At 50.4% G+C, this 26,815-nt stretch overlaps 1 protein-coding gene across 2 annotated transcripts; it reads left to right on the top strand.

Annotated features, from left to right (window-relative positions):
- The first annotated feature begins 693 nt into the window (after window positions 1-693).
- LOC140390565 (suppressor APC domain-containing protein 2-like) lies at window positions 694-26,815 on the top strand. 2 transcript variants are annotated; one of them, XM_072475744.1, is made up of 5 exons: window positions 694-1,048; window positions 5,583-5,729; window positions 9,169-9,270; window positions 16,837-16,959; window positions 24,752-26,815. In XM_072475744.1, the coding sequence occupies exons 1-5, from the start codon at window positions 971-973 to the stop codon at window positions 24,878-24,880; spliced, it is 579 nt and encodes a 192-aa protein (XP_072331845.1). In that variant the 5' UTR covers window positions 694-970; the 3' UTR covers window positions 24,881-26,815. The 2 variants fall into 2 exon arrangements, with proteins under 2 accessions (XP_072331845.1, XP_072331846.1); XM_072475745.1 differs by lacking the exon at window positions 694-1,048 and adding an exon at window positions 2,037-2,143.

The raw sequence follows: 26,815 nt of genomic DNA, 5'->3' as shown, positions 1-26,815 counted from the left end.
CCCAACCCAAAATAAAAGTTAAAAACTCACAGAGCCACAGCCCAGCTCCGCCCGCCGTAATGACATCACTGAAGCCAAGTGATAAGACAAAAACATTTCTTAAAGGGACACTTGTCAGCCCCGAGCCTGGATATTGTCCCGGTCGTGCTGCATTTGGACACGGACTGCTTCATTATCTGAGGAGTCACGAATGGTGCTGAACATTGTGCAGACATCCGCAAACATCCCCACTTCTGGCCTTGCGATGGAAGGGAGGTCATTGATGAAGCAGCTGAAGATGGTTGGGCCTAGGACACAGCTAAAACAGGCTTTGAACCCGTGCCCCTAGAGCATTAGCCTGGGCCTCTGGATTACTAGTCCAGTGAGATTACCGCCATCAGCTCTTGCGGAAGGAGAGAACCAGGTTCTCCGAAGCCTGCACCTCCGACAGTGCCGGCTTTGGAGGATGGCGAGGAAACCGGAAGAGATTTTCCCTTTATGCTGTGGGGAAAGAAAAAAAAATGCACATTGGAGTCAAGAAAGAGTTAAAAGTTTGGTCTGCACTGGCAGAGACGGGGCTTTGCTGGCGTCAGCAATGTTGATTGTTGGAAATATAAGAGAGGGAAAAAAAATCAAAGCTGCTGTTTGGCCCCTGGTTATAATCCAGAGCCTGCATTATCTGCTCTAACAGGTGGGGCGTCTCCTCTGTTTACATTGCTGCTGTAGACGGGAGTGCCGGCTGACGGGCAGTCATTCTCTCCCTCCCCGTGCCCCAAACCCTCTGGGCCTTCGATTCAGCCCGGGATAGCCGTGGATATCCTCTGTCGCCGCATGTGTGGGAGGGTGACAGTGTGTTGTTGACCGTCCATCCTTCCTCCACGCGGAGTGTCTGGGGGGGTGGGTGGCGGGGGGGGGGGGGGGGGGGGGATAGGCGCGAGAGGGAGTTAGACTCCCTGGGCTTTGCTCACAACGCAGACACACACCTTCCCCCATGCCTTTGCAAGCTGGCTACACCCTCGTCATCATTCCTTTGCACAGCAGCCTGGAAGCTGGACGTTTCTTCATTTGGGTGAGTTATTGCTTCGTTACTGCTCCTGCCTTCCACCCCCCCCCCCCCCCCCCCCCACCCCCCCCCCCGCCTCCCACCTAGCCGGGAGTGGGAGCTCAGTGCTTTTGGTGTTGCGGGGGCGCCAACCCGTGAAGTTGCCAGGGCGCACTCTTTCGATTGTTCCCGTTTTCTGCCCACACGCACCTCATGCAAAACCCAGCCGACGTTTTAGCAAAGTCGGGACGCTCGTCTTGGCAAGAATTGTCGGGGCGGCTCTTTGTCGCCAAGCCCCGACTGAAGTCCTGCCGCCAGAATGTGCGAGAAGTTGTAAATCAGTCTTTACGATGATTCCGAAGGTTCGTCTCCACAGAGGACCCCGATACCAGCAATCCCACTAAATAGGACCCACAAATTGAGATTTCCCCCCCCCCACCCCAAACACACACAACCCCTTCCCCACCGCTGCACCCTACCTTTAAACTGATGGGCGGCATGTAGCACAGTGGTTAGCACAGCTGCTTCACAGCACCAGGGTCCCAGGTTCGATTCCCCGCTGGGTCACTGTCTGTGCGGAGTCTGCACATCCTCCCCGTGTCTGCGTGGGTTTCCTCCGGATGCTCCGGTTTCCTCCCACAGTCCAAAGATGTGCAGGTTGGGTGGATTGGCCATGTTCAATTGCCCCTTAGTGTCCCAAAAGGTTAGGTGGGGTGACTGGGGTTATGGGGATAGGGTGGAGCCGTGGCTAAAGCGGGGGGGGGGGGGGGCTCTTTCCAAGGGTCGGTGCAGACTCGATGGGCCGAATGGCCTCCTTCTGCTGTGTAAATTCTGTGATTCTATGAAATTGACTTAAAATTCAGAGTTAGGGGGGGATATAAGGTTAAAATTAGAATCTTCAGCAGTGAAGGCAGGAAACTATTTTTCAAGCAAAGGGTGGGTCAAAACCTGGAGTTCTGCCCCGCTAAAAAAAAAAGTATCGATTGGAGCTTTTGAGGCCGTGTGATTGGCCGGATCCTCGGCGCCGTGAGGCAGCAGTGCTTACGACTGTGCCACCGCGTCGCCCTCGGTTTGTGGGAGTACTGAGGGGATTAAAGACAGATGAATGGAGTTGTCATACAGGTCAGCCGGGATTTAATGAAATACAGACTTGATTGTACTCTGTCACGCGATGTGGGCGTCACTGGCTGGGTCAGTATTTGAAGCCTGTCCCTAATTGCCCCAGGTGGGTTTTTGCAACAATCAATGAGTGTCCATGACTGAGACGAGCGTTATACTCCACGTTTTACGAATTGAGTTTAAATTCTACGAGCTGCCATGGTGGGATTTTGAACTCTACCCCCACATTCCCCCCTCCAATCTGAATTGAGCGCCGAATGTCCTCCTCTTGTAATTCCTCGCTTTGAACTCTACCACCATATTCCTGAACAGGCGCCGGGATGTGGCGACTAGGGGCTTTTCACAATACCTTCATTGCAGTGTTAATGTAAGCCTACTTGTGACACTAATAAACGTGATTATTATTACAAATCACTCGTCTGTGTTTGTAAAAACCAGACTCCCCAATAATTAACCATTGTCGGAGTGAAATTTAATCAGATTTCGCTGCTTGTGGAACCCTTTGTTCGAGGGACCCACAGTGAGGCACTCTTTTCAATGAGATCCTTTGTTAAAAGCAATGTTTGTGCAAATAGAGCATTCTAAACACCATTTTAAACAGGGACACAGAACAGATGAATCACCGTGCCTCTGGGTCTGCAATGGGACGAAACATTATTGGGAGTCCATGCGCATGAATATCAGTTATAAAGGCTTTTTTATGATGCTGTATATGTGCCGATGGAGCCTCCACCTGTCCAGTGTCATACCCACAGTCTTAGTCCACTCCTCTGGAAGTATCTACAACAAAAACGGGACAACATTATTACCTCGAGTATCGTCCTGCTTCTTTTGCATTTCTATAGCACCTTTCACAATCCCAGGATGCCCCAACGCTCTTCACAACCCATAATTGTTTGTTTTTAACATTGTTGTAATGTTAAAAATACCAGTTTTCCCCCACCAACAACAACATTGTGACAATGGCCAGTTAAATCTGTTTTTAGACGGTGGCGCAGTGGTTAGCATTGCTGAGGAGCTGGGTTCGAATCCCGGCCCTGGGTCACTGTCCGTGTGGAGTTTGCACATTCTCCCCGTGCCTGCGTGCGTTTCACCCCCACAACCCAAAGACGTGCAGGATAGGTGGGTTGGCCACGTTAATTGCCCCTTAATTGGAAAAAATGAATTGGGTACTCTAAATTATTTTTAAAAATCTGATTTTAGGGGTGTTCGTTGAGGGATGAATGTTGGTCAGGGTACCAGAGTGGGCTTGGGAGCTCTTCGGAATAGCCCCCCGGGATCTTTTTCAGGTGCACCGGAGAGGGCTGACGAAGCCCCAGTTTAATCGCTGAATCACTGAATTGTTGCGGGCGCAGAAGGAGGACAATCGGCCCACTGTATCTGCACCGACTCTCCAACTGAGCGTCGTGACTTAGCGCCATTTTCCTCGTACCCCTGCAAAAACATCTCAACTGAACGATGGCAACGCACGAGAGTGCAGCACTCCCTCAATGCTGCACTGGGAGGGCCGTAGCCTGGGTTATGGACTCAGGTCTGTAGTGGTCCCAGGTATCGGCTGCTCCTTCTAGATGGTGGTGGCCGTGTGTTTGGAAGGTGCTGCCTGAGGAACCTCGGTGAGTTCCCGCAGTGAATCTACGCTTCAATGAATGTGTCACCGGGGCAATTTTAAGAACTGCAACTTGCATCCAATGCAGTGAAGTGTCCACTGGAACACAAATTGGGCAAATATTGACTCTGAGTCAAATGAGGAGATATGAAATCAGGTGACCAAAAGGCTAAAGGGGTAAGGCTAAGAAGCGTCCAAAGGAGGCGAAGAGAGAGGTAGAGAGGTATGAGTTTAGGGAGAGAGAAATCCCAGGTAGCTGAGGGTATGTCTACCAATGGGGGCTAGAGGAAGGGGAGACAATGGACAAAATTCACTGATCTTCCCTGAAGACGCAACAACCAAATGTCCTTGCTGTTCGAGTCAGTAGCAGGGAATATCAGATGAGGCAAATAACTGGGAGCTCACTCTCACCAATTTTGCACCATTACTCAAAGTTAATATTGCCCCTTCGTTGAATTAGAATTCCACAGTGCAGAAGAAGGTCATTCGGCCCATTGAATGCGCGCCAGCCCTCTGAAAGAGGACCATACCTAGCCCCGACCCCCACCCTATCCCTGCAACTCCATAATCCCACCTAACCCGCACATCTTTGGACTGTGGGAGGAAACCGGAGCACCCGGAGGAAACCCACGCAGACACGGGGGGAGAACGTGCAAACTCCGCGCAGACTGTCACCCGAGGGCGGAATCGAATCCGGGTCCCTGCCGCTGCGAGGCAGCAGTGCTAACTACTGTGTCGCCGTGCCCTCCAAAATCTTCCCCATGCACATAGGGTATGGCTGCAACGTAGTGGTACTTTGACTGGACTAGTCATCCGGAGACACGGGATAAATCTTGGGTTCGGATCCCACCATGGCTGATGGTGAAATTTGAATTCAATATAAATCTGGAATTAAGAAGTAAATGTGAATTTAAATGTAAATAATCGTTATTGTCACAGGTAGGCTTACATTAACACTGCAATGAAGTTACTGTGAAAAGCCGCGAGTCGCCACACTCCGGCATTCGGGTACACAGATGGAGAATTCAGAATTCTCAGCCGGTACAGGAATTGAACCCGCGCTACTGGCCTTGTTCTGCACCGCAAACCAGCTGGCTAGCCCACTGAGCTAAACCAGAAGGCGAATGATGACCGTGAAACCCATTGTCGATTGTTGTAAAAATCATCCGGTTCGCTAATGTCCTTCAAGGAAGGAAATCTGCCACCCTCACCCGGCCTGGCCTACATGTGGCTCCAGATGGGGTTGACTGTAAACTGCCTTCTGAAAGCCACTCTTTTCGAAGGGCAACAGACGCTGGCCCGTTGATAGGCGCCCGCATTCCATGAAAAAACACATTCGAAAGGAAATTAAACCTACTTCTTAAGTCGTGATGTAATCTTTCGAGGCAGCTCTTAGCAATATTGCTGCTCCGTAGCTTCTCAAAACTTGGGCTCGTTGGGGCGTTATGGCGTGGGTGCCCGATAGTCTCTGGGACGGTTCCCTGGTGTGGGTTTGGGGTCAGGGGTGAGTAAGGGGTCAGGGTTTCTCAGTGGTGCTTTGCCATTGGGTCAGCAGTGCCCCGGTGGGGTCCATGCCACCTTCAATCGCCCCTGACCCCCTTCCTCCCACTCTCTCAGCGATGTAACCAATCACGTAGTGCCAGATATCCCACTGGGTCAAACATTGGTGACATTCCCAAGGTACTACGGTTTTGACTCCAGGGCATCGCGTAGAGTGGGCAAATCATGCCTGCCGAGCATGTATCTGCCCCCCCCCCCCAAACCGAAACGACCTGGAGTAATTTCACGCCGGCAAGTCCAATGAGTGTTAATGTGCGTAACCGGTACCTCTTTCAGCTGAAACAGATGAAGAAGCTGGAACAGCAGCGCGATGCCCTGTGGCACGGGCTGGAGATGGTGGAGCGGGCACGAGATTGGTACCATCAGGAGATCCAGGGCATACACCAGAGGCTGAGACACGGCGGCGAGAGTTTGGGAGATAACGTGAGCACACCATGGAAATTTCTGATTTGGTTTGCGTCTGGAGAAAGGCTGATCACCAGGGAAAGACGGTCGTGTAGTTAGGGGCAAGCGCTTGACGTGGTCGAGGGTCAAAGGCTATGGGGCAGGCTGGGAATAGTAGAGCTGTGGTAGAAGATCAGGCATGCCTCCCAACCAATTCACAACCTCTACCACCCAGCGACAGTCATAGAACATAAAGTGCAGGAAAAGGCCATTCGGCCCATCGCGTCTGCACCGACCCATTTAAGCCCTCCCTTCCACCCTATCCCCGTAACCCAATAACCCCTCCGAACCATTTTGGACACAAAGGGCAATTTAGCACGGCCAATCCACCTAACCCGCACGTCTTTGGACTGTGGGAGGAAACCGGAGCACCCGGAGGAAACCCACGCAGACACGGGGAGAAGGTGCAGACTCCGCACAGACAGTGACCCAGCGGGGAATCGAACCTGGGACCCGGGCGCTGTGAAGCCACAGTGCTAGCCACTTGTGCTACCGTGCTGCCCACGTTCGAAGACCACCACCTCCAAGTTCTGCTTTAGGTCAGACACAGCATCTGGACTTGGAAATGTATCACTGATCCTTCAGAGTCGCTGGGTCCAAATCCGTAATGTGGGCCCAGACCAGCCACGGTGGTTCATGAAAGTGGTTCACCACAACTTTTAAAAGGCAATGAATGCCAACCAGACCAATGGCACTCGTGCCCCATGACTCAATTAATTTAAAAAATCTTCCACAGAATTCCTACAGCGCAGAAGGAGGCCATTCGGCCCATCGAGTCTGCATCAACCCTCCGAAGGTGCTCCCTACCTCGGCCCACTTCCCTGCCCTGTTCCCATAACCCTGGCATTGACCATGGCCAATTCTCCTGACCTGCACATCTTTGGACACTAAGGGGAAAGTTAGCAAAACCAATCCAACTGAGCTGCACATCTTTGGACTGTGGGAGGAAACCGGAGCAGCCGGAGGAAACCCACGCAGGCACGGGGGAGAACGTGCAGACTCCGCACAGACAGTCACCCGAGATCGGAATTCGTACCCGGGTCCCTGGCACTGTGTGGCAGCTGTGCCAACCACGCCATCTTACTGGATGACACAACACCCTCAAGGGGCGATAGGGTCCATTCCTGCTCCTATTTCTTCTGTTCACATACACGGACTGGAGGCTAATATTTTGTTCCATTATTCATCCATGGGATGTGGATGTCACAGGCAGGGCAATAAGCCCATCCTAATTGCCCTTGAACTGAATGTCTTGCCAGGCCCAAACTCAGAGGGGCAGGTAAAAGTCAACACCATTGCTGTGGATCTGGAGTCAGATGTAGGCCAGACGGGGTTAGGACAGCAGACTTCCTTCCCTGAAGGACATTAGGGAAGCAGACGGGTTTTTACACCAATCAATGATAGTTTCACGGTCACCATTAGAGACGAGCTTTATATTCCAGATTTTATTAATTGAATTTAAATTCCACCAGCTGCCGTGGTGGGATTTGAACCTGTGACCCCCAAAGCATTAGCCTGGGTCTCAGCATTACTTGTCTAGTGACAATACCACCCCCTTCCCAAACTGTGAAAATAGAATCTGGGCTTTGATAAAGCGGGTGAGGGGCAAAATCTACCTCACTCGCCAATTAGAAAACTGATCTGACTGGGTTTGCTTCTGGCTTCCCACCCTTCCCAATTAATTGTCAAAAATAAGAGCGGGTCACTGCCGCAGAGGGCCTGTGGTGCACGGGGCATGCTTTGCCACTGGGGGCAGAGTTCCTTTAGGAGAAAGTTGTATGGCTATTTGGAGCTGGACCGAAGAGCAAGTTTCGGGGAAGCTAGCTGGGCAATGGGATTAGTTTTGGATTGGCCAAGAACAGATATGACGGGCGGCGCGGCGGCGCAGTGGTTAGCACTGCTGCCTCGCGGAGCCGAGGACCCGGGTTCGATCCCGGCCGCGGGTCACTGTCCGTGTGGAGTTTGCCCATTCTCCCCGTGTCGGCGTGGGTCTCACCCTTCCACAACCCAAAAAGATGTGCAGGGCAGGTGGGTCGGCCGCGCTAAATTGCCCCTTAATTGGAAAATAAAATTGAGTAGCTCTAAATTTATTTTAAAAAAAGAAAAAGAACAGACAGGATGGCTGAAGTGCCTCCTTCGATGCAGTGAGTTTCTACGAGAGTGGCACCGAGAGATTGGAGATGTCACGATCCAGGGACTGAAAATTTCAGGTTGATGGTGAGGAATGTGGTCGCAGGCTGCCCCAGGGCACAAGGCTCCGTTCTCACGGATCCTCATGTGATGGCATTTCATATGAGGGACTTGGGAAAGAGTCCAACAATCGTGTGCAACATCAGCGCCTTCTAAAGCAATGCAGGCTGTGTTTCAATTGTGCGGGACATTGATGAGACCATATCTCGAGTGCTCTACGCAATTTTGGTCCCATTTTAGGAAAGATGTAAAGAAATTAGAGGTGGTTCAGAGGAGGTTCACTCGATTGATACCTGGAATGGGCGGAGTGGTCTTATGAGGGAATGTTGGACAGACTGGGGGTCAGAAGAGTGAGCAGGTGACTTGATTGAGGTGTTTAAGATCCTGAATGGTCCTGACAAGGTGGACATGGAAAGGATGTTTCCTCTTGTGGGTGAGGCCAGAACTAGGGGTGGGGGGGGGGGGCACAGTTTAAAAATTAGAGGTCGTCCTTTTAGGTTAGATGAGGAGAATTATTTTCTCTCAAACGGTTGTGCGACTTCGGAACTCTGCCTCAGAAGGCAGTGGAGGCGGGGGTCATTCAATATTTTTAAGGTAGGGGTTGTCGTGTTAAGCACACTGAGATAACACAGGCTGCAACTGGATGCAGCTATAACTCAAGTCGACTCCAGACCTTGAAGTTAGTTCAATTTCATTTATTGAACCTGTCACACAGTTAGCACAGTTCTCTGTGAGTTCGACTCTCTGCTAACCTAAGTGTGGTTACTCTGCCTGACTGAACCGGACTAGCTCTTAGCCACAAGCTGGAGGTGTGATGCTGTACATACACCCTGACTCACACTGTAGATGTTCATCAGTGGAAAGAGGCGGAGTGTGAGTGCCTCGTGCCTTTTATAGTGAGATACCACCCCTGAGTGTCCTGCCTGCTGATTGGTTATGTCCTGTTCCCTCTGCTCATTAGCTGCCTGTCTGTATCTCATTAAGTGCATGTCTGCATATCATGACAGGGGTAGACAGATTCTTGTTGGGCATGGGAATCATCGGGAGTAGATGGGAGTAATGAAACATCAACAGGTCAGCCCTGGTCTTATTGAACGGTGGAGCAGGCTCGAGGGGCCGAGTGGCCTACTCTTCATTTGGGAGTTTGTATGTTCGAGAGAGAACTGGGAATTGGGGTGTGAAAACCAACCCTAACCTTTAACATGAATTTTTATCCATAATATTTCAGGATTCTGCTCCCAGATCAGTCCCAAGCCGTGTCTCTCTCCTCCAGGACAAGATCCAGCACGTCAACTATCGTCTCTGTGATTTCATATCCAGTGCAGAGCGGGTCAGTTCTTTACCATTGCTCTTGTTGTTCCTGCCTGTAGAGAGACATTTCAAAAGCTTATATTTCAAAGGTGCCTTACACAATCTCAAAACGTCTCAAGGCACTTTGCAACCAATTGGCTTTGGAGTTGATTTATTGTCACGTGTACCGAGGGGCAGTGAAAAATATCGTTCTGCGTACCGTCCAGACAGATCGTTCCATACAGGAAAAAACATAGGACATACGATAAATGTAAATACGTAGATGCAGGCATCGGGTGAAGAGAAAGGTTAAAGGAGGCGTTAGTGTTAACATTAAGTTCTAAAAGGTTAGTACGGCTATAAAAGATGTAGGAAGAGAGTCTGTGTGAGAGAGCTCGCAGAGAGGCGCCACGCTCTGGCGCCACCTTGAGCCCATTCCAAGCAAGTAATTTTGAAATGTTTTCACTGTTGTGACATGGGCTGCGCACCAGAAAAGGAAAATTACATTATAGCGCAGAAGGAGACCATTCTCCTCAGGAGACTGGGGCTGGTTTAGCACACTGGGCTAAATCGCTGGGCTTTAAAAGCAGACCAAGGCAGGCCAGCAGCACGGTTCAATTCCCGTACCAGCCTCCCCAAACAGGCGCCGGAATGTGGCGACTAGGGGCTTTTCACAGTAACTTCATTGAAGCCTACTTGTGACAATAAGCGATTTTCATTTTCATTTCATTTCATTCGGCCCATCGAGTTTGAACCAACCCTCTATTTCCAATCTATATTAAACGATTTGGATGCAGGGATAGAAACTTCTGGAGCCAAATTTGCACAAAACTAGTTGGGACAGTAAGTTGCAATGAGGAGATAAGAACCTTACAAATGGATATGGATCGGTTAGGAGTGTGGGCCAACATGTGGCAGATGCAGTTTAACGTGGATAAGTGTGAGGTTGTGCATTTTGGTTGAAAAAACGGAAAGGCGACTTATTATCTAAATGGGGTGAGACTTTGGGGAGCTCCGATGCAGAGGGATCTGGGTGTCCTAGTGCAGGAGTCACAGAAAACGAGCACGCAGGTACAGCAGGTGATAAAGAAAGTGAAGGAATGTAGGCATTTATAACAAAAGGAATAGAGTATAAAGGTAAGATGTTGTTGCAACACCGCACCTGGACTATTGTGCACAGGTTTGGTCCCCTTATTTGAGGAAAGATTGGATTGGATTGGATTTGTTTATTGTCACGTGTACCGAGGTACAGTGAAAAGTATTTTTCTGCGAGCAGCTCAACAGATTATTAAGTACATGAGAAGAAAAAGGAATAAAAGAAAATACATAATAGGGCAACACAACATATACAATGTAACTACATAAGCACTGGCATCGGATGAAGCATACAGGGTGTAGTGTTAATGTGATCAGTCCATAAGAGGTTCATTTAGGAGTCTGGTGACAGTGGGGAAGAAGCTGTTTTTGAGTCTGTTCGTGCGTGTTCTCAGACTTCTGTATCTCCTGCCCGATGGAAGAAGTTGGAAGAGTGAGTAAGCCGGGTGGGAGGGGTCTTTGATTATACTGCCCGCTTTCCCCAGGCAGCGCGAGGTGTAGATGGAGTCAATGGATGGGAGGCAGGTTCGTGTGATGGACTGGGCTGTGTTCACGACTCTCTGAAGTTTCTTGCGGTCCTGGGCCGAGCAGTTGCCATACCAGGCTGTGATGCAGCCCGATAGGATGCTTTCTATGGTGCATCTGCAAAAGTTGGTAAGAGTCAATGTGGACATGCCGAATTTCCTTAGTTTCCTGAGGAAGTATAGGCGCTGTTGTGCTTTCTTGGTGGTAGCGTCGACGTGGGTGGGCCAGGACAGATTTTTGGAGATGTGCACCCCTAGGAATTTGAAACTGCTAATCATCTCCACCTCGGCCCCGTTGATGCTGACAGGGGTGTGTACAGTACTTTGCTTCCTGAAGTCAATTACCAGCTCTTTATTTTTGCTGGCATTGAGGGAGAGATTGTTGTCACTGCACCACTCCATTAGGTTCTCTATCTCCCTCCTGTATTCGGACTCATCGTTATTCGAGATCCGGCCCACTATGGTCGTATCGTCAGCAAACTTGTAGATGGAGTTGGAACCAAGTTTTGCAGTCGTGTGTGTACAGGGAGTAGAGTAGGGGGCTGAGTACGCAGCCTTGCGGGGCGCCGGTGTTGAGGACTATTGTGCAGGAGGTGTTGTTGTTCATTCTTACTGATTGTGGTCTGTTGGTCAGAAAATCGAGGATCCAGTTGCAGAGTGGGGAGCCAAGTCCTAGGTGTCGTGGCATTGGAGGCAATTCGGAGGAGGTTCACGAGATTGATTCCAGAGATGAGGGGTTTGTCGTATGAAGGGAGATTGAACAGTTTAGGCCGATAATCTCTGGAGTTTAGAAGAATGAGGGGAGATCTAATTGAGGTGTACAAGATGGTAAAAGCTGTGGATAAAGTAGACGTGGAGCAGATGTTTCCTCTTGTGGGGCGTTCTAAAACGAGAGGTCATAGCCTTACGTTAAGAGGTAGCAAATTTAAAACCGAGTTGAGGAGGAACTACTTCTCCCAAAGGGTTGTGAATTCGCTACCCCAGTGTGCGGTGGATGCTGGGACAGTGAGTAAATTTAAGGAGGAGTTAAATTTTTAATTGTTAATGTGTTGAAGGGTTATGGAGAACGGGCAGGACGGTGGAGTTAAGGCCAGGATCGTATTGAACGGTGGAGCAGGCTCGAGAGGCTAAATTGCCTATTCCTGCTCCTAGTTCATGTGTTCTAAGACAGAACTACTCTGGCTGATTTCACCCTCCAGCTCTTGGTCTGCAGCCCTGCAAATAACAGCACTTCAAGCACCAATATGGTGCTCATGATCAATAAGGTGACTTCTTGCTTAATATGAAGATCAGGGGTTATGGGAAGAAGGCAGGAGAATGGGGGTGAGGAACATATCGGCCATGATCGAATGGCGGAGCAGACTCGATGGGCCGAATGGCTTAGCTCTGCTCCTGTATCTTATGAACTTATTAATTTATGAAAGAGCACTCTACCTAGGCCAGAGAACTGGAGAAGAGCTAACGTGGATCCACTTTTCAAGAAGGGTAGAGATAAACGAGGGGATCACAGGCCGGTGAGTCTCACGTCAGTGGTAGGGAAACTATTGGAGAAAATTCTGAAGGAGAGAATTAATTTCCACTCGGAAAGGCACGTGTTGATTAGGGATAGTCAGCATGGCTTTGTCAGAGGGAGGATATGCCGCACAAATTTGATAGAATTCTCTGATAAAGTGACCGAAAGTGTGGATAAAGGAAGTGCAGTTGATGTAGTTTATATGGATTTTAACAAAGCCTTTGACAAGGTCCCACATGGGAGACTGATTGAGAAGCACGTGGAATTCAAAGAAACTTGATGAGATGGATCCGAAACTGGCTTCGTAATAGGACAGAAAGGATGGTGGTAGAAGACTGTTTGAGTAACTGGAGACTGTTGTCCAGTGGCGTACCACAGGGATCAGTGCTTGGGTCCCTTAGTGTAATCATTGAGTGCGATTCATACAGTGCAGAAGGAGGCCATTCGGCCCATCGAGTCTGCACCGGCTCTTGGAAAGAGCACCCTACCCAAGGTCAACACCTCCACCCTATCCCCATAACCCAGTAACCCCACCCAACACTAAGGGCAATTTTGGACACTACGGGCAATTTATCATGGCTAATCCACCTAACCTGAACAATCTTTGGACTGTGGGAGGAAACCGGAGCACCCGGAGGAAACCCACGCACACACGGGATGGATGTGCAGACACCGCACAGACAGAGACCCAAGCCGGAATTGAACCTGGGACCCTGGAGCTGTGAAGCAATTGTGCTAACCACCATGCTACCGTGCTGCCCACAAATAAAAGCTCGGCAGTTAACTGTGCCCTGATGCTTTCTCGATGGCAATGCCTCTGCCAATTGTTTATCATATATATGAATGATATAGACGAAAACATGGGGGGAATGAGAAGTAAGTTTGCAGACGACACCAAGATTGGTAGGGCGGTTAACAGTGAAGAAGAGGGTTGTAGTTACAGGAAGATATGGATGGGTTAGCCAGATGGGCAGAGAAGTGGCAGATGGTGTTTAACCCTGATAAGTGCGAGGTGATGCAGTTTGGCAGAAGAAACAGGACAAGGGAACGTGTAATGAATGGCAGGAGACTAGGAAGCTCAGAGGAACAGATCGATCATGGGGTACTTGTTCACAGATCCCTGAAGGTGGCAGAGCTGGTGAATAGGGTAGTTAAGAAGGCATATGGGACACCTGCCTTTATCCATTGTGGCATAGAGCATAAGAGCAAAGAGGTTACGTTGGAGCTGTACAGAATGTGGTTAGGCCCCAGCTGGAGCACTGTGTACAGCTCTGGTCACCTCACTATAGGAAGGAAGCGATTGCACTGTAGTGGGTGCAGAGGAGATTCACCAGGATGCTTCCTGGGATGGAGCATCTGAGCTGCAAGGAGAGACTGGATAGGCCTGGATTGTTTTCTTGAGAGCAGAGAAGGCCGTGGGGGGGGGAGAAGATCGAGGTGTATAAGATAATGAGGGGTTTGGACAGGGTAAATAGGAGGCAGCTGTTCCCCTTGGTTGAGGGGTCAATCACAAGGGGGCATAGTTTTAGGGTGAGGGGCAGGAGATTCCAAGGTGATTTGAGAAGATAAATGTTCGCTCAGAGGGTGGTGAGAACCTGGCCTGGGAAGGTAGTGGCGGCTGGAAACCTCAGAACCTTTAAAAGGCTCTTGGATGAGCACTTTAAAGACCATCACATTCATGGATTAGGGATTTGCGTGAGATTAGGGGTAGTTATGGTCAGTGTGGACTCGATGGGCCAAAGCACCTTTTCTGCGCAGTACGCCTCGATGACTCTATGGCACTCCTGTGCCCTGTCCCCGTAACCCTGTGCATTGGTCACGGCCAATCCACCTAACCTGCACATCTTTGGACACTAAGGGCCAATTTAGCACGGCCAATCCATCTAACCTGCACATCTTTGGACTGTGGGAGGAAACCGGAGCACCCGGAGGAAACCCACACAGACACAGGGAGAACGTTCAAAATCCACAGTCACCCAAAGCTGGTATCGATTCCAGGTACCTGACGCTATGAGGCAGCAGTGTTAAGCATTGTGCCACCCATATGAGAATGGTCCTCTGTTTTGGTGAGGTTGGTAGAGGGAAACATCGTTGTCCCTGACACCAGGGAGAACTCGCCAGCTCTTCCTCAAAACAGTTCAATGGGATCCAGGCGGGACCTCGGTTTAACGTCTCATAGAAAAGATGGCACCTCTGACAGTGCTGCACTCCCTCAACCTTGTCCTGGGAGTGTCAAACTGGATCTTGTTATCAAGATTCTGGAGTATGAGGTGGACCCTCAACTTTCTGAGGGTCCACCTCAAATCAGAGTCGACCTGCCGGGTTTGAATTTAAATAAAAGCTCGGCAGTTAACTGTGCCCTGATGCTTTCTCGATGGCAATGCCTCTGCCAATTGGAACTCTTGTCTCTTGCTGTATAAACCGTCGTTGCTTCTTGTGAAATTGACCTGATGAGAGGAAGACGGATTATCCTTCATCTTAATGATAGGTTTTAAATGCACCAATGGATTCAGCCTGGCTTCCCCCTCCTCTTCCAGAACTCTGGAATATGGACTTGCTCCAGGAAATCGTTCCACTGCTGGGATGCCACTGAACTGTACAGAATTACCAAGAGGAGAGCAGTGAGCAGCACGTGCATCTGCTCCCACTAATCCCTTCACTATTGACTTGATCCAATAGCCTAATCTGCTTTGGTAATTCCGGAAAGATTAATAATAATAGAAGTCAGTGCTGTTCGCCGAAAGTCACAGACAGTATATTATGCGTAACCACTTACTCTCTTGTGGTTTTACCCAGCCAATACCTAACCTATGAGCATCATTGCAAACACAGATGATCTGATCAATACCTCATTGCTGGGTGGAAACTGCTGCATTGTTTCCCACATTAAGCCAATGATCACACTTCCAAAGTACTTCACTAGTTGCAAAGTGATGTCCAAAGGTCATGAAAGAAAACAATTCTCTCTTTTCCTTCAATTAATTACATTGGCAGAGATTGCTGGAAGGTATCTGGAATCAATTGATTCGCCGTGACGCAGCCTACAGGTTAAAATCCCAATTTCTTTGCCACCCAAGAAAAGCCCATTGGACAGAAGATGAGCAATGTTTGTTGCAGCTTCAAATGTGTCCCTTATTTTAGCCCAAATTAGCCTCACTCTGAAATTGCCGCTCGCTGGTACAGAACTTGACTTGCTGATAAAAGAGACATGCTGTCGAAGCTTTACATCCTGCACTTACCAGGGCAGATTCGCAAGAATACCAAATCTCAAAGGGAACAACAATTTATACTGCATGACTAGTTGGCAAGTGGATTCTAATTTCTGGGGGCGGCGTCATAGAAAATGCACCAGGGAACAGTTAACTGCCAAGCTTTGAAAAGAAATAAAACTAGGCAACACGGCTCTGATTGGTTAGGGCATTGCCACGGAGAATGAACCAAGGAACGGGTGTCCGCCAAGATTTTGTTTATTTGAAAATGACACACTACGTGGACATGGTTGTTTTTCTTTGCAAAGGACAGGGGCCTATGTACTAATATATATAGCTTCTAGCAAGCATAGGTGAGCTGGACTGCAAGCTTTGATAATCTTTCATTGCCATTAGTGTAATTCTTACCTCAATCAGGATCATTTAGTAAGTGTTGTCTAATTGCAGAATCACATCTAATGTTGGGACAATACAATCCATCAGTCATTGGGACTGATGGCCTACAACCCTGGCATCACACCAGCATTGAAATTCATATACCACATTATTGTTTGGGTGGCGGGCAGAATATGTTTTTGGTTTGACAGCAGCATCTTGTTGAAGTTGAATAAGTATTGACACGGCATCGTAGCAGCATAAAACAACCAGCTTCACTTGTTGTTCTAATCTTTGAAACACCTTGCCCATCTGGGGTTAATTTGAGGTAGATTGGGCCGAAAGTGACAGCCTTAGACCCATTCATGAGTTTGTGCAATGGTCTGATCAAGGTCGTCCCTGTCCGGCAGGATAGCTTTGGTGTGGCCTATTTTGGGATCAAGCTGGAATAGTGAACACTGGGGCCCGATTTACGAGGTTGCAGGTAACGTCAATTGGTGCGTGGAACTGTAGGAAACCCAATGCGTATACTGAGTAGTGAAGGTGGGCTTGCCAGTTAACTGTTCCCTGGTTCATTGTCCATGGCAACGCCTCCAACAGTTAGAGTCCACTTGCCGATCAATCAGCGGTCTCTTACCGTGCGGTATAAATTGTAGTTCCCTTTGAGATTTGGGATTCTTGCAAATCTGACCTGATGAGTGCGAGACAAAAAGCTTCGGCAGCACGTCTCTTTTCTTTGGCAACACTCAGATTCTTAAATTAATCAGCCCTGTGTTCAATTCGTCATGAGGGTGGCGCAAACCCTTGAATGGACATGTTAAAGTAATTAAAACTGCAAATTGAAAAACTGATTGGTTCCTCGTCGCCTGAATAGTCACTGTTTGTTCCAGGTGTTGCTGCCCCACCACTACACAGAACAGCCTGACGCTGAACATTTGCCAAGAGGGAAAGACAGGAGGCTCCAGCAACGGACCCTGGATGCACTTAAACAACAAAATTACTTGCTGACCAAGGTATGAAATGTCTGTGGACTATTAATTCTCAATATCTCAAAGGAAACTGTTAGCATAAGGGGACGCTCAGCTGACAGGCCATTTTGGAGCAACATGGGCACTTTTGAGAACAAAGCTCTGTCCAGTCTAGCATTAGGCCAAACAAACCCAGGGCCAATGAGGTACCACCGAGTTGGAGGATCTTGCCGAGCGTTTAGGAGGAATAACAAGGCAGGGGAATACACAATGATGGGAGGACGCTGGAAAATACAGAGGGGCCTTGGGGTGTGTGTCCACAGATCCCCGAAGGCAGCTGGATAGGTAGATAAAGTAAAGTCGCCGTGGTCCCAGATGGCCATAGGCTGCTTTCTCCTTTGAGGGGGGGAGAGCTGACTGGTGGCGATTTAACCTGAGGATCACCACATCTCAGGCGAGGGACAAGGTTGAGAAGGCCGGGCCGTCATGAATAACCTCAGCCGGTACGGGAATTGAACTCACGCTGATGGCCTCGCTCTGCATCGCAGAGCACTAAGGTGCTGTGGTCAGAACCATACTCACAGCACCAGATGCTGTCTAGTGAAAATCCCCTCGTCGCCACATTCCGGCGCCTGTTCGGGTACACAGAGGGAGAATTCAGAATGTCCAATTCACCCAACAGCACGTCTTTCGGGACTTGTGGGAGGAAACCGGAGCACCCGGAGGAAACCCACGCAGACACGGGGAGAACGTGCAGACTCCGCACAGACAGTGACCCAAGCGGGGAATCGAACCTGGGACCCTGGCGCTGTGAAGCAACAGTGCTAACCACAGTGCTAACCACTGTGCTACCGTGCCACTTTATACTCTCACCCTGTTTTTTGCAACTTGACCTTAGTGATCCGTACACACCGACCTCTAATTCTCCTTGGATCCCGTAACTCCTCGCCATTTAAGGATGATTGGGATCTATCCTTGTTGACTCAAAATGGATGATCTCATATTTAACATGCGTTTAGATCTTGTTTCTTCCACATATTTAATCTCTCAATGCCTCTCTCTGCAATGCGACTTTACAGGGCCATCAGTCCTCATGTCAGTGACAAGCTCTGAGTTCACAACAACCCTGAGATTCCTCGACAAATGTTTTGGTGAAGAGCACATTCCAGGTCATGATGACACACACTGCTTTAGAAACAACATTCTCTCCTTCTCCGCCCTCCCCCTCAGTCCCTTTTACCAAGGATCTTAAATCTGTGTCCGTCAGTAATTGACACTGACAGGGCAGCGGAAACGGATCCAACCGTAACTTTCGGAAGGGAATTTGGGATATACCGGTATCTAAAACATTTGTTTTTGAAATTATTTCAAGGGATTAAAGGCATCGCTGGACTGAGTGGCTTGCTGAGGCCATTTCCAGGGGGCAGTTAGCAGTCAACCCCATCACTCTGTGGACTGCCGTGACAAGTAGGCCAGACGGAGTAAGACAGCAGATTTCCTTCCCTGACGGGGCATTATAATAATAATCGTTATTGTCACAAGTAGGCTTACATTAACACTGCAATGAAGTTACTGTGAAAAGCCCCTAGTCGCCACACACCGGCGCCTGTTTGGGTCACAGAGGGAGAATTCAGAATGTCCAATTCACCTAACAGCACGTCTTTCGGGACTTGTGGGAGGAAACCGGAGCACCCGGAGGAAACACACGCAGACACGTGGGAGAAGGTGCAGACTCCGCACAGACAGTGACCCGAGCCAGGAATCGAACTTGGGACCCTGGCGCTGTGAAGCAACAGTGCTAACCACTGTGCTACCGTGCCGCCCTTTCGTGAACTAAGTGGGATTTTACAGCAATCGATAATAGTTTCATGGTCACCATTACTGAGGCTAGCTTTAGATTCCGGATTTTATTAATTGCCGGAGTGGGATTTGAATCCAGACCATTAACCTGGGCCTTTGGATTAGCAGTCCAGTGACATTCCTGTTGTGTTGGGTGCTCTGGATCCGTGGAACACATACAGGTCACCAACACTTGAAATAGCGCAACACTATTTTATTGAATCATTAACTGTTTAACATACTCTGCCTGTGGGTTAACACGATACTAGCTTTAACTAAAGACCTTTTCCTTGTCCTAACCAGTCGATGCACTCAGCACATGGTGAATTCTGTATTGCAGGCTGTGAGCTCTGTCCTCCTAGCGAGCTGCAGCTCGAATGAGCGGGAACTCTGATGTCCCCTGTCTTTATAGTGCATGTGCTCTAACTGGTGATTGGCTGCGGTGTTGTGTGTGTTGATTGGTCCCACTGTGTGTCCATCAGTGTGTGTCTGCACCATGATATACTGGTGTATATTATGACATCCCCCCTTTTATAAAAGAATGTACATGTGTGGCAATAAATAGTGTATGATAAGAATGTCCCTGACTACGTATGTCCGAAAGACATATTTACAGAACTATGTACATGAGAACTAAGCTATTTACATGGGAAGGTGCCTGGTGCAGAAAAACAGTGTGTCACAAGAATAACGAGGTGAACACTATATACAAACCATGTAAACGATCAAACGGATGAACAGAACAAATCAGAAAGTCTATAAGTCCACAAAGTTCACAAATTAAGACTCTGAGGTGGGCGACGAATTCTGGTTGACCGCCTCAAGGGTGGGTCGGGAGCTGCCGGCTGAGGAGCGGGCTGGACTGCGTCAGAGTCAGGGGGATGCAAAGTGACCGGGGTCTCTGCATAGTCCGTGGCAGGGTCAGCGGGAGGGCGAGGCGACAGTGGAGGATCACGTAGCGAGCGTGGAACGAGACGAAGGGCACGTTGATTACGGCGCAGAATGGAGCCATCCGGTAGACGAACCAGGAACGAGCGGGGGGGCCACCTGTCGAAGGACAACAGCGGTTGCAGACCAGCCACCATCCAGAAGATGGATGTGGACGTTGTCATCTGGAGCCAGAGCAGGGAGATCAGCTGCACGGGAGTCATGAGCCGCCTTGTGCTGTGCACGAGACAGCTGCATCCGGCGAAGGACCGGAACGTGGTCGAGGTCTGGGACATGAATGGACGGCACCGTCGTCCTCAGGGTACGACCCATGAGCATCTGGGCTGATGACAGGCCAGTGGACAGTGGGGCGGAGCGATAGGCCAGCAAGGCAAGGTAGAAATCGGACCCAGCATCGGCAGCCTTGCAGAGGAGCCGTTTGACTATGTGGACGCCCTTCTCCGCTTTGCCGTTGGATTGGGGGTACAGGGGACTGGATGTCACTTGTCAAAATTGTACCGCCTGGCAAAGTTGGACCATTCCTGGCTTGCGAAGCAGGGGCCATTGTCCGACATCACCGTGAGTGGGATGCCGTGTCGAGCAAAGGTGTCCTTATATGCACGGATGACTGCAGGCGATGTGATATTGTTCAACCGTATCACCTCCGGGTAATTTGAAAAGTAGTCCACACTCAGGACATAGTCTCTACCCAGCGCGTGGAACAGGTCGATGCCCACCTTGGTCCATGGTGACGTGACCAACCCATGGGGATGCAGGTTCTCACGTGGTTGGGCAGGCTGGAAGTGCTGACAAGTGGGGCCGTTGAGCACTGTGTTGGCGATGTCCTCATTAATGCCGGGCCAGTACACTGCCTCTCGGGCCCGTCGGCGGCACTTTTCCACACCAAGGTGGCCCTCGTGTAGTTGTTCCAGGACAAGCTGGCGCATGCTGTGCGGGATAACAATGCGGTCCAGTTTTAGAAGAACCCCGTCTACTACCGCCAGATCATCTCTGACATTATAGAACTGTGGGCATTGGCCCTTTACCCGTCTGTTAGGTGGCGCACGACACGCTGTAGCAAAGGGTCAGCCGCCGTCTCGCTGCAAATTTGGACGAGGGGTTCATCCGAGGCAGGTAGACTGGAGGCCACGAAGGCCACATGGACGTCAACCTGGCAGACGAATCCCGCTGGGTCACATGGAGTGTTGAGTGCCCTGGAGACAGCATCAGCAATAATGAGGTCTTTGCCTGGGGTGTATACCAGCTGGAAGTCGTATCGCCGGAGCTTGAGAAGAATGCGCTTGAGGCGAGGCGTCATGTCGTTCAAGTCTTTCTGTATTATATTGACCAGCGGGCGATGGTCGGTCTCGACGGTGAATTGAGGAAGTCCGTAGACATAATCGTGAAACGTAACCACACCGGTCAGAAGGCCCAGGCACTCCTTTTCTATGTGTGCATAGCGCTGTTCCGTGGGGAACATGGCACGTGACGCATATGCGACGGGGGCCCATGATGAGACCTCATCGCGTTGCAGGAGCACTGCCCCAATGCCGGATTGGCTCGCATCGGTCATTAATTTTGGTCTCTTTTGCTGGATCAAAGAAAACTAAGACCGGGGCCGTGGTCAGTTTTGTTTTGAGTTCTTTCCATTCGCGCTCATGGGCAGGGAGCCATTGGAAGTCTGTCGTCTTCCTGACCAGGTTCCTGAGAGCCGTGGTATGAGAGGCGAGGTTAGGTATGAACTTCCCTAAAAAGTTGACCATGCCCAAAAATCGGCGGACCGCCTTCTTGTCCTCTGGCGTTTTCATGGCTGTGATAGCAGCCACCTTGTCCGCATCCGGCCGTACACCCAACTGGGAGATGTGGTCCCCGTGGAACTTGAGTTCCGTCTGACCAAAAGAGCATTTGGCCCTGTTGAGGCGGAGGCCATGCTCACGTATGCGTTTGAATACACGCTGGAGGCGACTGACATGCTCCTGCGGGGCGGTGGACCAAATGATTATGTCGTCGACATAGACGCGAACACCTTCAATGCCTTCCATCATTTGTTCCATAATCCTATGGAACACTTCTGAAGCAGATATGATCCCAAACGGCATCCTGTTGTAACAATATCTGCCAAAGTGAGTATTGAATGTACACAGTTTCCTGCTGGATTTGTCGAGCTGGATTTGCCAGAATCCTTTCGAGGCGTCGAGTTTGGTGAAGAGCTTGGCGCGAGCCATCTCACATGTGAGCTCTTCGCGCTTGGGAATTGGATAATGCTCCCTCCTAATATTGTGATTGAGATCCTTGGGATCAATGCAAATTCTCAATTCACCGGAAGGCTTTTTTACACAAACCATGGGACTGTCCCAGTCGGTCGGTTCCGTGACTTTGGAAATCACTCCTTGGTCCTGGAGGTCCTGCAGCTGCTGCTTGAGGCGGTCCTTAAGGGGTGCTGGGACCCTGCGAGGTGCGTGCACCACAGGCGTGGCATTCGGTTTCAATAAGATCTTGTAGGTATATGGGAGCGTGCCCATGCCCTCGAAGACGTCGTGGTGCTGGTTGACGATGGCGTCGAGCTGCGCCCTGAAGTCGGTGTCCTGAAAGGCAGACGTGTCATCAGGCGAGAGAGAGTGAACTCTCTGAACTAGGTTCAACAGCTTGCATGCCTGCGCGCCAAGCAGGGAGTCTTTCGAGGAGCCCATGATTTCAAAGGGAAGGATGGCTTTGCGTGACCTGTGCGTCACTTCACGTTGGCACGAGCCGCTGGCAGCAATGGCATTGCCATTACAATCCAATAGCTGGCAGGTTGATGGGAGGATGGCTGGTTTGACACAAAGGCTTTGGAAGTCAGACCGCGCAATGTGATTGGCGGAGGCACCAGTGTCCAGGCGGATTTGGGGCCGGTTGACCATCAGGGTGGCACACCACTCATCGTCTGGATCGATGCTGTATACCGACAGCGGCTGGTGTCTTTGCTTCGGGAACAGCCTGTTTTTTGTCACGACACCGACTCGAAAAGGCGCCTTCGGGTCCTCGGTGTCACTGCTGTGTGGGAGGTCGGAATCGGACTCGGTGACCGTGGGCTGAATTGCCCGAACATTCCTGCGAGGCTGGCTGAAGCGATATGAATTGAAAGGCTGAGCTGCTCGACAGCAGGCAGCATAGTGGCCAAGTCTGCCACATCGTAGGCACTGTCGGGATTTGGCAGGGCATTGCTGTTTTAAATGGGCGGAGCCACAGTTGCCGCACGTCGTAGCGTCAGCACGTTCACTGCACCACCGCGCATGCGTGGTGCGGTCGTGCGCGCCTGCGCATTGCGTTCTTCGGTGTCGCCGTCCCCTCGTTTGGTGTGCACAAGCGCGGGAGTCCGCGAAAAGCGCGCGAAATGGCCGCCCTCGTCCAGGCTGAGGCCCTGGAGTTGCTCAATTGCTTGGACCCGTTCCGCCTCATGGGGACCTTGCCGCGCCGTTTCAGCCGCTTGGATGTGGGAATACCGACTCGTGGCGTTTTCCTGCGAGACACAGGTCTCAATGGCGGTCGCTAGGGTGAACTGCTTTACTTTGAGGAGCTGCTGGCGTAGGGGGTCCGACTGAACACCGAAAATGATCTGGTCGCATATCATGGAGTCGGAGGTGGGACCATAGCTGCAAGATTGCGCAAGGATGCGGAGGTGCGTGAGAAAGGATTGGAAAGGTTCATCCTTACCCTGCAAACGCTGCTGGAACACGTAGCGTTCGAAACTTTCATTCACCTCCACGCCGCAGTGAGCGTCAAACTTGAGAACCGTCTTGAACTTTGTTTTATCTTCATCATCCGCAAAGGTGAGAGAATTGAAAATGTGGATGGCATGGTCCCCGGCCGTGGATAGGAGGAGAGCAATCTTCCTGGTATCCGAGGCGTCCTCCCTGTCCGTGGCTTCGAGGAAGAGCTGGAAGCGCTGTTTGAATATCTTCCAGTTGGCCCCGAGGTTGCCGGCGATGCGGAGTGGCGGCGGCGGGCTGATGTTGTCCATGTTGCAGGATGACAGAACGCTGGCGGAAGGCAGATCATTTGCAGGTAAGTCTAAGAAGTGCTAATATCCCTCAACTCCTGGTATCATGTTGTGTTGGGTGCTCTGGATCCGTGGAACACATACAGGTCACCAACACTTGAAATAGTGCAACATTATTTTATTGAATCATTAATTGTTTAGCATACTCTCACTGTGGGTTAACACGATGCTAGCTTTAACTAAAGACCTTTGTCTTGTCCTGACCAGTCGACGCACTCAGCACATGGTGAATGTCTGTGTTGCAGGCTGGGAGCTCTGTGCTCCTAGCGAGCTGCAGCTCGAATGAGCGGGAACTCTGATACCCCCTGTCTTTATAGTGCGTGTGCTCTAACTGGTGATTGGCTGCGGTGTTGTGTGTGTTGATTGGTCCCACTGTGTGTCCATCAGTGTGTGTCTGCACCATGATATACTGGTGTATATTATGACAATTCCCACTACCCCACTGTCTCCTATAAAACATCTGGCTGTCATCCTATCTGGCTGCATCACAGCCTGGTATGGCAACTGCTCGGCCCAGGACCGCAAGAAACTTCAGAGAGTTGTGAACACCGCCCAGTCCATCACACGAACCTGCCTCCCATCCATTGACTCCATCTACACCTCCCGCTGCCTGAGGAAAGCGGGCAGCATAATCAAAGACCCCTCCCACCCGGCTTACTCACTCTTCCAACTTCTTCCATCGGACAGGAGATACAGAAGTCTGAGAACACGCACAAACAGACTCAGCTTCTTCCCCACTGTCACCAGACTCCGAAATGACCCTCTTATGGACTGACCTGATGAACACTACACCCTGTCTGCTTCATCCGATGTCGGTGTTGTCTAGTTACATTGTGAACCTGGTGTTGCCGTATTATGTATTTTCTTTTCTTTTCATGTACTTAATGATCTGTTTGAGCTGCTCGCAGAAAAATACTTTTCAGTGCACCTCGGTACACGTGACAATAAACAAATCCAATCCAATCAATCCGGTTACTCCCTGATATGGAAATGCAAGTGGACGATGATGCTGACTGTGTTTCTGCTCAACAGGAAGTGTCGAGGAAGAGCCAGTGGATCACACAGCTGGAACAGGAGAAGGCGGTCCTCATCAAACAGCTGTTGGAGGCTCAGTTCGAAAGCCACACTCAATCCAGCTGGAACAGCTCCATCTTCGTCTAGGCTAGCCACTCAGGACGCTGGTCAACGCATTCGCCAGCATGGCCCTGAACTTTCCCAGCTCCCCCCACCCCCCCCCCCCCCTCGTCTTCGCCGGAATATTTATACGTTGGGAGTTTTGACGAAGAATCATGGAGCAGTTACGACGCGGGAGAATATTTGTCCCATCGTATCCCTGCTGGTCTCCCGAGGAATGGCTTGAGCGGACATTTGATCGGGGTGTTCCAAATCACTCAAAGGGGGGTGGGGAAGGTTCTGGACAGAGTAGAGAGGGAGGAAAAAAAAGATTAAATCTCCTCTTCCATCTCTTCTCTGAGGATAACTGCGTCATCATTGGGGTTTGTTAGCACGGAATCATAGAATCCCGACAGTACAGAAGGAGGCCATTCGGCCCATTGAATCTGCACCAACCCTCTGTAAGAGCACCCGACCTAGGTCCACTCCCCCACCCTATCCCCGGAACCCCACCTAACCTGTACATATTTTGGACACAAAGGGGCAATTTAGCGCGGCCAATCCACCTAACTTGCACATCTTTGGGTTGTTGGAGGAAACCGGAGCACCCGGAGGAAACCCACGCAGACGCGGGGAGAAATTGCGAGCTCCACACAGACGGTCACCCGAGGCCGGAATTGAACCCGGGACCCTGGAGCTGTGAGGCAGCAGTGCTAACCACTGTGCCACCATGAGGAGCGACCTTATTGAGACATATCGGATTCTCAGGGGGTTGGACAGGAGAGACACTGAGAGGATGTTTCCTCTTGTGGGAGAGTCTAGGACCAGAGGGCACAATCTCAGAGTCAGGGGGTCGTCCATTTGAGACGGAGATGAGGAGGAATTTCCTCTCTCAGAGGAGAGTGAATGTGTGGAATTCTTTCCCGCAGAGAGCTGTAGAGGCCGGGTCGTTAAGTATGTTCAAGGCCGAGAGAGACATTGTTAATCAGTCAGGGAATCGAGGGGACAAGGCGGGTAACTGGGTGGTACAGTGGCTCAGTGGTTAACACTGCTACTTCACAGCCCCAGGGACTCAGGTTCAATTCTGGTCTTGGGTGGCTGTGGAGTTTGCACCTTCTCCCGTGTGTGCGTGGGTTTCCTCCGGGTGCTCCAGTTTCTTCCCATAGTCTAAAGATGTGCAGGTTAGGTGGATTGGCCGTGATAAATGACCTCTTCATGTTCAAAGATAAAGTGAGGTCACGGGGTTGGGGGGGGGGCCTAGGTAGGGTGCTCTCTCGCAGGGTCGATGCAGACTTGATGGGCCGAATGTCCGCCTTCTGCACTGTAAAGATTCTATGAAGTGGAGCTGAGGATTATCACATCGATTCTGGCCTGCACCCAGTCAGAAAATCAACTGCCCTGGAGCCACTGCAGGGGGCATTCGGGGTAGACGACCGAAAACAAGGAGCGTCCAACAGGAAGAAAGTGAGGGAAAGAGGCGACGAGGTTGAGGGAGGGATCTCCAGTGCCCGAGGGGCGAGGGTACATCCACCAGCAAAGGGACGGAGGGATGTGCTGGAGGCTGGTGTTGGAGGAGAGCAGGGTTTTGTGGAAGGTTGCGGGCCTGAGGAGGGCATTGAGGTTGGGGGGGGGGGGGGGGGGGCAGGGGGGGGAGCCCATGGAACTTGGCAATCCCACCACAACCGATAGATATGAAGGATGATTTTGACACAGGCATGATTGTCCATCATGGAGACCCGCCCATTGGCCAGTAGCAGAGGTCCCCATTCATAAAATTGCAAAGTCCACCTTCAAGATGTCTCGGCAGCTCCCACCAACCCAGAGTTTGAAACCATGGGCAACAGCCTTTAATAACTGATATCGTGATTATGGAGAGATTTAAATATGATTCAGAACTTCTCAAGTACAGTACTGCCACACTTGTTTAGATACCACACATCTTTCAGATTGCTATTTTAATAAAGGTTCCCGTTTTTCTACTAA

The sequence above is a fragment of the Scyliorhinus torazame genome, chromosome 14 (genome assembly GCF_047496885.1).
Source record: "Scyliorhinus torazame isolate Kashiwa2021f chromosome 14, sScyTor2.1, whole genome shotgun sequence".
Classification (NCBI taxonomy): domain Eukaryota; kingdom Metazoa; phylum Chordata; class Chondrichthyes; order Carcharhiniformes; family Scyliorhinidae; genus Scyliorhinus; species Scyliorhinus torazame.
The sequence above is the reverse complement of the archived record's forward strand: the minus strand, read 5'-3'. Positions and strand labels throughout refer to the sequence as shown.

What these genes read in the sequence shown, in the direction of transcription:
- LOC140390565 (XM_072475744.1), top strand. Translation starts at nt 971, where the DNA reads ATGCCTTTGCAAGCTGGCTACACCCTCGTCATCATTCCTTTGCACAGC. An exon ending in GCGAGAGTTTGGGAGATAAC is followed by an intron (nt 5,730 to 9,168) that starts GTGAGCACACCA and finishes ATAATATTTCAG; the next exon opens with GATTCTGCTCCCAGATCAGT. An exon ending in TCATATCCAGTGCAGAGCGG is followed by an intron (nt 9,271 to 16,836) that starts GTCAGTTCTTTA and finishes TGTTTGTTCCAG; the next exon opens with GTGTTGCTGCCCCACCACTA.